This window comes from Kogia breviceps, chromosome 13 (genome assembly GCF_026419965.1).
Source record: "Kogia breviceps isolate mKogBre1 chromosome 13, mKogBre1 haplotype 1, whole genome shotgun sequence".
Taxonomy (NCBI): Eukaryota; Metazoa; Chordata; class Mammalia; order Artiodactyla; family Physeteridae; genus Kogia; species Kogia breviceps.
The window spans coordinates 88,310,772-88,323,404 of NC_081322.1; the positions used below are offsets into that span (position 1 = coordinate 88,310,772).

Below are 12,633 nucleotides of genomic sequence, written 5' to 3' on the forward strand. Positions count from 1 at the left end.
AAAGGTCCTGTCCTAAAGAGCTTCTAATCTTGTGACACAGATTATCACAACGCGGGAAACGAGGGCCGTGCAAATGAAGAGGACCAGCTATGAGCAAAGTCGTTCAGCCAATAAATACTTTTTGTGCAACTACTGTCGTGCTTTGCACTACTCGACTATTCATGAATACTATTAAAACTCTCAGGCTACTGTGTCTCTATTCCTATTAACAGTTTATATAATATAAATATTATATAAATATTGTATAAATGTTAGATTATAATATTATATAAACATTATACTATATATTTTGTGAGTTTTGATTACTCACAAAAACAAATATCACATTGCAAAAATACATCCCAAATCTCAAATAACAATACCAAACGCACAAGAAGCACACAGTAAAAGTTTGCAAAAAAACGTTGGAATGGAGTCTTATATATTTCGGCTATGAATATAGGTGTTATTGGTTCAGAACATTTTTCTAAAATGTTACATATGTGTTAATACCATAATAAAACTCAAATGCCAGTAATGGAATGCCTTGAACTACCTTTGAAAGTGCCTATGCAAGCTGCACTTGACAGTGGACTGTGCCTGCAGTGAGTCAAACCAGAAACACAGGGTCTGCCTGGCGCACCGAAGACTGGACCAGGCACCCCTGGGCAGCCCCGTGCCACCCAACTGTCTGCGCCACGGCCACCACAGCTCAGGAATCTATACCTAGCAACTCCATCTCTGCACTTTTAGAGTCATCTTAAAAAATATCTAAAATAGTCACATAAAACTTCTGCTCTCATTTTCTTCTACTGCAGATTGTGTGTGAAAAAGGGCACAGACTGTCCCTGACATCCCAGCCCACAGTGAGGAAATAACTTCTATACCAAACAGTGAGTCTAGAAGTGCCATTCAGAAAATAGGATACCACAAACCGAAACCAAAACAATGAAAAATGTAAGATTTTATGCCTAAATGTCAGCATTCTGGCAAAATTCCCAACTGGTAATAACCACATATAGAAACAAAATACAAAATGAGCCTTCAGGTACTTAATTATGATACATCTATTAAGTTGTCTGTAACATAATAGTTTATCTTTCTTAAAAAGCTTATAACATTCTCTTATCTAGAGCACCTATATCTAAATTTAGATACTTACATTATTACACTCTCCAAGGAAATACAGTGCAAATCCATCAGCTTTTGTGGCTGCCAAAGTAATAAAAAAGGAAGAAACTAATCTCAATGGAAGAATATAACATGCATGAATTCCCTAAGGTGAGACCTCAAATATGAGTCTTTTGAATGGATTTGTTAGCAAAATTAACGGTCATGCAGTAAACTGAACAAAATAATCTATGGCTTTACCGAATCACATAATTAGAATATTTTCATTAGCTATTGCAATTTTTAAGATGTAACATCCTCAAATGCATACAGCAATGTACTATGTAATAATACGTTTGTCAAAATGTGAATATCAGAACTATTAGAAAATGTTTTTTAAATTGGAGACTTACATTTAGTTTTTAAAGTATTTAAAAATAGACAAAGTGATATTCATAATACTGAATAACCAATAATATAAGCATCAACCAAAAAGAACGATGCATATATGATTACATATCATCAGTGAAGAGAACATAATTTATCTTCGGTTTCATTTTTCTACTAGGAGGAATATAAAACGTTTCTTACCAATTTTAATGATGCTGCTCAATTCATAGAGGAGTAGCTGGTTGTCTCCTCCTGTATCCAACCGTTGTTCTATATAGCTGTTTAGTTCGTACACAACTCCCTGCATATTTGTATCTTGATACTTTGAATTAAAAAAAAGACATAATTAAATATAATAAAATAAAAAATCCTTAGTTTGTAAAACATACTATTAATATATATGGCTTTATGTTACATAATAGCTATTCATTATGCTTTTATAGAGCATGATTTAAATAGTATGATCTACTATAAACACAGATTGAAAATTAAAATTGCTACAACTTACTTAGAATTATCTATAGACTCCATGCATGCTTATTTACATTAAAACATCGAATGTTACAAATTACAATTTTGTTTCTGAAGTTTTATATTGATATATGATGTATCAGGCAACTAGATCAGTAAAAACAGTTCGAAAGTTTGCTAACTGGATGAAACATCCTAATATACTAGAAAAGCGCCCCCGTGCATCGCACCGGGTGAAACAAAGTTTATTACTCCCCACTCACTTGGGTCCACGTGGCGACCACTCTAGTCTGACCTCACCTCTGCCACTACAACGAGAGCAGGAGTCGCCGCCGTAGCAGCAGCCCCAGCCCCGCAGCAAAGCCCACGGCACTAGGCTGCACCGCGGTGCAGGGACAGCAGCGGGTGGACAAAGGTCCGGGAAGAAGGTGGAAGCGAAACCGTGGCTATGCCCAGCACTGTGTCTTCTTCAAAGGACTGAAAACAGTCTTCGAATGAGCTTCCCTGCTACAGAGCTTGCCTTCCTAAGCCTCTTCTCCAAATATCAACCATGGCGAACTTCAAAATAAAATAAAATGCTGTGGCTCTGTGGCTCAAAACACTCTTGGGGCTTTTTCCCCACTGTACTTAGAACAACAGACTCCTCCCAGCGTGGCCTTCGCACTCTGCAAGATGTGGTTATTTTCTGCCTCGGAATCCGTCTCAAGCCACCTCTCTCTCTCCTTCCCTCCCTCTCTCTCCCTCTCTCTCCTTCTCTCTCTCTCTCTCCTTCTCTCTCTCTCCCTCTCCCTCTCTCTCCTTCTCTCTCTCTCTCCTTCTCTCTCTCCTTCTCTCCCTCTCTCTCCCTCCCTCTCTCTCCCTCTCCCTCTCTCTCCCTCTCCCTCTCTCTCCCTCTCCCTCTCTCCTTCTCTCTCTCTCTCTCCTTCTCTCTCTCTCTCTCTCTCTCTCCTTCTCTCCCTCTCTCTCTCTCTCCTTCCCTCCCTCTCTCCCTCTCCCTCTCTCTCCCTCTCCCTCTCTCTCCTTCTCTCTCTCTCTCTCTCTCTCTCTCCTTCTCTCTCTCTCTCTCTCTCTCTCCTTCCCTCCCTCTCTCTCTCTCCTTCTCTCTCTCTCCCTCTCTCTCTCCCCCTCTCTCCCTCTCCCTCTCTCTCCCTCTCCCTCTCTCCTTCTCTCTCCCTCTCTCTCCTTCTCTCTCTCTCTCTCTCTCTCCCTCTCTCTCTCTCTCTCTCTCTCTCCTTCCCTCCCTCTCTCTCTCTCCTTCTCTCTCTCTCGCTCTCTCTCTCTCTCTCTCTCTCTCTCTCTCTCTCTCTCCCTCTCAGCGGGCCTATTGCTTGCTGTTACTGTTGAGCGCTCAGTAAACACCTCGGAATGAATAAATAAAGAATGGCTGAACCAATCAGTCAATCATTCCACAAACATGTGCAGCCAATCCTGACAACCTACTTACTATATGCAGGAACACTTCTAGAAACAAAAAATGCTAGAGCATGAGCAAAATAAAATTCCGGTCCTCAAGGAACTTACATGCCCGTTGGAAGAGAATAAGTAACCTACACGGTGTGACGGAAGGCAGTGGTCACGATGCAGAAAGGAGAGCTGGGGCGGCTGATAGAAAACGCCTTTGGAGGGAGAGGGCTACCTTTTCAATAGGACGGTCAGGGGAGGGGAGGTTCAGTGACATGAGATATAGGGACAGACGCCAGTGAAACTTAGAACCCGTAAGGGCTGAGGTCTGCCCGCCGTCTGCCACCTCTCTTGGCTTCTGACCTATTAACAGGCTCAAGTTCCGGGCAGGCCCCAGAAAATCAAGTCTCAAGAATGACTTGTCAAGAGATGAATACACACCAAAAGGAATGGATTCGATTTAGCTAATGTATAGGAACCTCGGAAACAAAGGAGAATGGATCTCACAGGTGCTGGAATAGGCTAGAATAAAGATAATGGTGGACCAGGCAAATCTTTTATATGGGTGCACTAAGTCTGCTTAGTGCACTGAGGGTGCACTAAGTACTGGCTTCAGTGTGCTAGTGCTTTGCTTGGCTAAAACCTATTCCCCAACATGGCTGACATTAAATGAAGCTGAAAACCAGAACTTCTCTGGTATATATTCTAACCTTGGCAAGACTGGAATGCCAGAGTGGATTTGTCCTACACGACCCGTTTACCCATCCCCTAATCACATCCCATGGGCACTCCCTTCATCGGGGCCATGAAAAATACATCCCGAGGCCACAGCCGCCTGGCCTGTGTGAAGAGCTCTGCGGTGTGGCCTCGGCTGACTAGAGGCACCAGCGCCCCCCCACAGGGTCCCCTGCTCCACTGCGAACATGGGATCTTGGCGTCGAGGGGACAAGAGGCAACACACAGTCTCCAGATATAAGGTGCTGTTAGCAAAATGGACAAAACTGAAGCTGCTCTCAGAACGACCCGGCCAGCAGAGCTCGTCGACGTTGGACCAAGCACTCGATCAGTGTCCCTGGAGCTGAAACAGATATAGGGCGACCTACTATTTTTTCATCTGTCTGAAGAGAGAAGTTCTGGGTTAGGCGGACAAAAATCTGACTTAATTACCACAGCCGAAAGTCAGGTACCTCAATGAATTCCAGACTTGAGCCACTTCACAGAACTTCTTGAATAAAGCCAGGGGAGACCAGGTCCCCTGGAGGAAGGATTTTGATTCACAGCCCCAAATGCTTCCTACATTCCCCAAAGAGGTCCGCTGTCATTAAGCTGGGTAACTGTGCACGGGGTGAGGGGGAAATTACCAGAGTGACGGTGAAAAGGTGCATAAGAGTCAAGAACACTTGAGATGCGGATGCCTACAAAACGTGGCAGCATTGCATGGGGTCGCAGAAGCTTTTGTTGTTTCTTATCCTCTGTCAAAAGATCCCATTTGACCTATTCCAAGTTTTGAAGAACTCCAGAGAAAATATTCTACTCTAATATACCCTTTCTTCCTTACTGCTCCTCAGAACCACTCATTCTATAACCCCCCCACCCCGAAGTCCTGGGAAAGAGCTTATCTGAGACTGAAGCCAAGTGATAGAGACTGAGTCATAATGACAGACTTTGAACCCCTAGACCCAGCCATGCAAAAGCCTTCAAGCCTAAAATTCTATCCCTAGGTATTTCTTTTTCATGAATCAATCCATTCTTCGAATACACCCTCTTTTTTGTGGGGAAGGGATACTTTAGCTAGTTTTAAGGTGGGTGTTTAGTCACTCAATAGAGGAGTCCCTGTAAAAATGATATACAGACTGACCCTTTTCTCTGACAATGTAATTCTGAGAACAGGCCCTTTAAAGTGACCAGAATGCAGTGCTGACACTCTTTTGGAGAGGAAATGGGTTGTCACACACAAGGGAGAACAAGAAGACACTTGCGGTTATGGACAGTTGGTCATGAGATTTCCTTTCAAGTCTCCGGGCTTCAGTTTTTGCATTTGTGTAACAAGAAGACTGAAATATATTGTCTTTAAAATGCCTTTCAACAGTAACCTTCTGTGATGATCTATGACCTCGATTTTGTTGTTGTTTATATTAAGCTTCAAATTCTAATCTTGAACCTAACAGATGGGTTAGTACACCCTGTTTGCTTTGATCAGCAATGACAATTGCATAGATCTCATAAGAGAAAAAGGTTTAGTTATGATGACTAAACTATACAAATGTAATATTACCTCTAAAATATTAAAGACCTACCTTCATGGTTAGTGGATCATTCAAACCATAACATACTGAAAATTTTAAATTATGTATAAATGTGAAGAATAGGAATAATTGTTATTTGGTTCTTAGCCTTATGGCCATTTTGCTGCTCACGAGCACTGACATGAGGTGGCAGGAAGGGGAGACAAGTGGGGATGGACGTGAGAAAACGCACTTCCCTCTGGAAACCACACGCCGAAGCAAGTTCACTAAGGGATCAATTCCAGTCAGTTGAATAAACTTCCAATTCTATGTCTTGACTAATAGAAAATTACAATAGTAGCTTAATGAAGTTGTTAAGAACTTGTATGTGCACAGCATTTTTAACTTCACAAAGTCCTTTCACCACCGCCTTTATTAAAAGAACCCATATAAAGTATTTACTGAGTATCACTGAGACATTCCTCAATCGAGATGCGTTAGAACTCTCAGGTACAATGAGTTGGGCGGTATAAACCTTAGACTCAAACTGGACATGGGCAACCTCATTTCCTGTTCCGCGCTGGTTTTCATGCAGTACTTGCTTTTCATTAGAGCAACCACTAAGACCATGGATTTGCAGAGATATGACTTCATTGACGGGACCGTAGGGACCTAACATTAAAACCGGGAACTATGTCAGGTTACTGTTGGAACTGGGAGCTCCGGCAAAGCTCTGACAGACGGTGGTGTTTCCCATGAAACTGTAGGATGTCCTAAATCGGCCCTGTGGGTTTGTGTGGTGCCTAACGGCACTTGGAACGCAATTTGGGAGGCAGGGGCACAGTCACTCTTTCACCCAGAGGGAAACAGTATTTTATGAGACACAGTGATAATGAATGGAGAAGCATTAACCCTTGGTTCAGAAAGAAAGCTGAGACCTGGTCTCACCAGAAGAGTAAATGTCCGCAGACTTGCTGAAGTGAATTAGGTGTTTAAACACAGGTTGGAAGACCACTTCACCAAAAGAGTTTAGAGGCAATGCAAGAATGAAATGGGAGAGAGAACAAGATGAAGTCTGTGACGCCTGCTGGCCCCAAGAGCCCATGACTCCGTGAGGGGTTACTGACATATCTCGAATCACTGTAACAAACACACTAGAAAACAGAGTGAGGTGGGTGTTAAGTTGGATAAATACTTAAAAGCATGCAAAATAAGCTCCAAGTTTCCAGTATAAAGCTCAATGTTTGAATAATATCTTCTCATCATCATTCTTTAGATTTTTCCTGTTTCTTTTTTAACTTTACCTTGTTTTAAAAAATAACTTTTTGTTTTGATGTAATTTCAAACCTACAGAAAACTACAAGACTAGTACAAGAAACTCCTGCATACCAACAATTATTGACATTTTGTCATATTTGCCTTATCCTCTTGGTAAATTCTTTCCCTCCCTCCCTCCCTTCCTTCCTCCTTCCTTCTTCTTCTCCTTCTCCTCTTTCTTTCTCTCTCTCGCTCCATCTTTTCTATCTGTCTATCTGTCTGCACACACACACATATATACACACAAGAGTAATACATTTTTTTCTGAATATTTGAGAACAAGTTGGTATGCTCCTTTTACCCAAACCTTCAGCATATACTTCCTAAGAAAAAGAATATTAAGAGAATACACTAAATTTGTACACTGAATGTGAGAAACATAGTTACAATGCAGTTATCATAATCAGAAAAATTAACATCGCTACAACAATATTAGCTAATTAAAAATTCACATTCATAGAGAACAAACATGTGGACACCAAGGGGGGAAATTGGGGGCGGGGGTGGTGGTGGGATGAACTGGGAGATTGGGACTGACATGTAGACACTAATATGTATGAAATAGATGACTAATAAGAACCTGCTGTATAAAAAATAAATAAAGTAAATTAAAATTTAAAAAATTCACATTTAAATTTCATACCTTGTCCCAATCATATCTTTATAATTATCCCCCGCTCAGTGGTCCAGGTTTGAACTCCAGATCATATATGGCATCTAGTTGTCGGGTCTTTTTGGTATACTTTAATGTGGAACAATTCCACAGCCTTTCTGTGTTCAAGCCTTTCTTGAACTTGATGTTTTTGAAGAATATGGGCCAATTTTGATTTATCTGATATTTTCTCAAGATTAGATTCAGGTTCTGTGTTTTTGGCAACAATACAATGAGGTGATGAAGCTAGAATACTATCAACCATCCGACATTTGCTATTTGGCATTCTACTGGGAAGAAGAGCTTTCTGTTTTCCCTCATTCATTCATGTACACGAGCCTGGACTCACAGATGCTTATTTTATTCAACATGTGTAATTAATATTAATTAATACTGTTATACGTGCATTTTAATGCTCAAATTGTCCCAGATTTGACCAATGGGAAGCCCTTTAAGATATCTCCTATGCCCTTTTGACAAATTTTCATGATGCTTTCAAGACTTTCTTACTTTCTCATCAAATATGTTGCTCGAGCTTGAACCAGCCATTTCTGTTTCTTAAAAGAAGTCCTAGATCTTTTTAGTGGCAAATGATACTTAAAATCTAAGCGCTGGAGCTGTATGTGCCCACTGCTGTCATTGCTTCTAGGTTTCTCATCAACACAAATATAATATATATATATGAGAGGGCCTTATGTAAATATATATATATACATATATACAAATATGTAATTCTTTACTTATTTACTTATAAATACATGTAGAGTAAAAGACTTAAAACTATGAGTTCTTACTGATACTTTCAAGTTCAACCAAACACCACAGTGTACACATTCTAATATTCCCCATTTCTATGTCTGTATTTCCTCACCCAACAATGAAATATCTTACTGCCAATGACTATAACATATTTACATATTTTCTCAAGCCTAGAACATATGGAAGTAGTTTCAGAATTGTTAAGCCATGTCATTGAAAATAGCAAACCTACTAACTAGATGTCAATATATTTTAGATTTTTAGGTAAATGTAAGAAATACTAAAATATACAAAAATGAAGTGTACAATTCATTAAGTTTTGACAAACAGATACCTTCTTGTAACATATACACTAATTAAGGCACACAAAATCACCATACAGGAATTAGGTGCATTTCTATTCACAGACTATCTGAAAAAGAAATTAAAATAACACTCTCATTTACAATAGTATGAAAAAGAATAAAATACTTAAGAATAAAATTTAACCAAGGTGGTAAAAGATCTATATGCTAAAAATTATAAAACATTGATGAATGAAATACAAGAAAGCACAAATAAATGAAAAGATACCCCCATACTCATGAATTTGAAGAATTAATATTGTTAAAATGTCAGTGGTATCCAAAGTGATCTACAGATTCAATGCAATCCTTATCAAAATTCCAGTGGCATTTTTCCTAGAAAGAGAACAAACAATCCTAAGATTGTATGGAACCACAAGAGGCCCTGAATAGCAAAAGCAATCTTGAGAAAGAAGAAAAAAGGTGGAAGCATCACATGTCCTGGTTTCAAACTATATTAAAAATCTATAGTAATCAAAACAGTATGGTACTGACATTAAAAACAGACACTTACCAAATGGAACAGAATAGAGAGCCCAGAAATAAACCCATGCATACAAGGTCAATTACTCTTCAACAAGGGCAACAAGAATACACAGCATTGAAAGGATAGTCACTTCAATAAATGTTGATGGGAAAACTGGATATTCACATACAAGAGAATGAAATTGGACCCTTATCGTATGCCATACACAAAAATCAACTAGAAATAAAGACTTAAATGTAAGACCTGAATACTGTATTGCATACCTGAAATATGCTAAGAGTAGATCTTCAGCATTCTCACCACACACAAAAAAAGAAAAAAGTAACTATGTGAGTGATGACTGTATTAATTAACTTGATTGTGGTAATCATGTTACAACATATATCAAATCATCACCCTGTATACTTTAGACATATACAATTATTATTTGTCAAAAAAAGGAAAAGAAAATATTTTTAAAAATAAATGTAATTAAATATATATATATATATATATATATATATATAAACATCTCAGCAATAGTAATAAAGGTATAGAACATTTCATCTTTCTATAAAGTCCCTCCCATGGTCCTTCTTAATTAACCATTTTCCCACTAGAGTGGTGCCTGTTTTAAGAGTTTTATGTAAATGGAATCACACAACACGAACTATTTTGAAACTTGCTTTATTTGTTCAACATAGTATTATTGATATTCATCCATGTTGGTGTGTGTTCCAGTAGCTTGTTCTTTTCTATTTCTGGTAGCATCTGTTGTATAAATATACCACAAATTGCTTATCTGTTCTACTATTGTTGGATATTTGGGATGTTTTTGTTTCCAGTTTTGGAATATTGGGAATAAAGCTGTTATGAACATTCTCACAGAAGTCATTTTGTGAACAGAGGTTTTCAATTATATTAGAATAAAGGCCACATGTGACAAACCAACAGCTAACATCATACTCAATGATGAAAAGCTGAAAGCATTTCCTCTAAGATCAGGAACAAGACAAGGATGTCCACTCTCGCCACTTTTATTCAACATGCTTTTGGAAGTCCTAACCACAGCAGTCAGAGAAGAAAAAGAAATAAAAGGAATACAAATCGGAAAGGAAGAAGTAAAACTGTCACTGTTTGCAGATGACATGATACTATACATAGAAAATCCTAAAGACACCATCAGAAAAGTACTAGAGCTCATCGATGAATTTGGTAAAGTTGCAGGATACAAAATTAACATACAGAAATCTGTTGCATTTCTATACACTAACAATGAACTATCTGAAAGAGAAATTAAGGAAACAATCTCATTCACCACCACATCAAAAAGAATAAAATACCTAGGAATAAACCTATCTAAGAAGGCAAATGACCTCTACTCGGAAAACTATAAGACACTGATGAAAGAAATTTAAGAAGACACAGACAGTTGGAAAGATAAACAGTGTTCTTGGATTGGACGAATCAATAATGTTAAAATGACCATACGTCCCAAGGCAATCTACAGATTCAGTGCAGTCCTTATCAAAATACCAACGGCATTTTTCACAGAACTAGAACAAATAGTCTTAAAATTTGTATGGAAACACAAAAGACCTCGAATAGCCAAAACAATCTTGAGAAAAAGAACAGGGCTGGAGGAGTAATGCTTCCCCACTTCAGACTACAGTACAAAGCCACAGTAATCAAAACAGTATGATATCGGCACAAAGATAGACACATAGATCAATGAAACAGAATAGAGAGCCCAGAAATGAACTCACACTTATATGGGTAATTAATCTATGACAAAGGAGGCAAGAATATACAATGGAGCAAAGACAGTCTGTTCAGTAAGTGGTGTTGGGAAAACTGGACAGCTACATGTAAAAGAATGAAATCAGAACATTCTCTAACACTATACACAAAAATAAACTCAAAATGGATTAAAGACCTAAATGTAAGACCAGACACCAGAAAACTCCTAGAGGAAAACATAGGCAGAACACTCTGACATAAATCACAGCAATATTTTTTGGATCTCTTAGAGCAAAGGGAACAAAAGCAAAAATAAACAAATGGGATCTAATTAAACTTAAAAGCCTTTGCACAGCAAAGGATATCATTGACCAAACAAAAAGACAACTTACTGAATGGGAGAAGATATTTTCAAATGATATGACTGATAAGGGGTTAACATCCAACATACATAAACGGCTCATACAGCTCAACATGAAAAAAAAAAACTGATTAAAAATTGGGCAGAAGAAGTGAATAGACACTTTTCTAAAGAGGAAATGCAGATGGCCAAGAGGCACATGAAAAGATGCTCAACATCACTAATCATCAGGCAAATGCAAATCAAAACCACAGTGAGATATTACCTCACACTTGTCAGAATGGCTATCAAGAAAAAACACAAATAACAGATGTTGGTGCAAAGCGAACTCTTGTGCACTGCTGGTGGGAATGTAAATTGGTGCAGCCACTGTGGAAAACAGTATGGAGGTTTCTCAAAAAACTAAAACTACCTTGTGACCCAGCAATTCCATTCCTGGGTATATAACCAAAAAAAAAAAACCCAAAACACTAATTCAAAAAGATACATGTACCCCAATGTTCATAGCAGCATTATTTACAATTGCCAAGATATGGAAGCAACCTAGGTGTCCATCAACAGATGAATGGATAAAGAAGATGTGTTATATATATACAATGGAGTACTACTCAGCCATAAAAAAGAAGTAAATTTTGCCATTTGCAGCAACATGGATGGCCTTGGAGAGCATTATGTTAAGTGAAATAAGAAATAGAAAGACAAATACTGTATGATATCACATGTGGAATCTAAAAGATACAACTAGTGAATAAAATGAAAAAGAAGCAGACTCACAGATATAGAGAACAAATTAATAGTCACCAGTGGGGAGAGGGAAGTGGGGAAGGGCAATTCAGGGGTACAGGATGAAGAGGTACAAGCTATTATATTACATATAAAATAAGCTACAAGAATATGTTGTACAACATGGAGAATACAGCCAATATTTTATAATAACTATAAATGAAGTATCACCTTTAAAAATTGTTAGTCACTAAACTGTATACCTGTAACTTATACAATATTGTATAGCAACTATACTTCAATAAAAAATAAATTTTCCTCTGTAAAAAATCATTCCTCTTCTTTGTCTGGACTTGCTTACAGGCTTTGCTATAACATTCTTATCCCAAATTGCAATTCTCTGCTACTCCTGAAAAAAACATACCTTACTGGTAAAACAACTGTCTTTTGTTTTTAAGGTCAACTTTACATAAGTGAAGCAACCTACTTTGGTTCAGTTTCACATAACTGGAAGTTAACAGAAAAGTACTGACTCTTCCAATTTTTATTTCTCCTCTTCTGTTTCTTCCTCTATTTTGTTTCTTCGGTTATATTTGTTTTCTGATAACCAATTAAAAATCCTTTTTTAAGACTGATACGGTATAAAAAGAAATTGAAAGTGAGTAAACGGGAATTAGTTGCGAAGGAAAAGACTT

General features: G+C 38.2%; 1 protein-coding gene across 6 annotated transcripts in view; it reads right to left on the reverse strand.

Moving 5' to 3' along the window:
- PDE10A (phosphodiesterase 10A) overlaps positions 1-12,633 on the reverse strand; it is a 566,819-nt gene that overhangs the window by 78,939 nt on the left and 475,247 nt on the right. For all 6 annotated transcript variants that reach the window (XM_067011128.1, XM_067011129.1, XM_067011132.1 and 3 more), the window contains 2 exons: positions 1,681-1,801; positions 1,142-1,191 (listed from right to left, as the gene is read on the reverse strand). In XM_067011128.1, the coding sequence (XP_066867229.1) occupies positions 1,142-1,191; positions 1,681-1,801 (171 nt within the window). The remainder of the gene's footprint in view (positions 1-1,141; positions 1,192-1,680; positions 1,802-12,633) is intronic.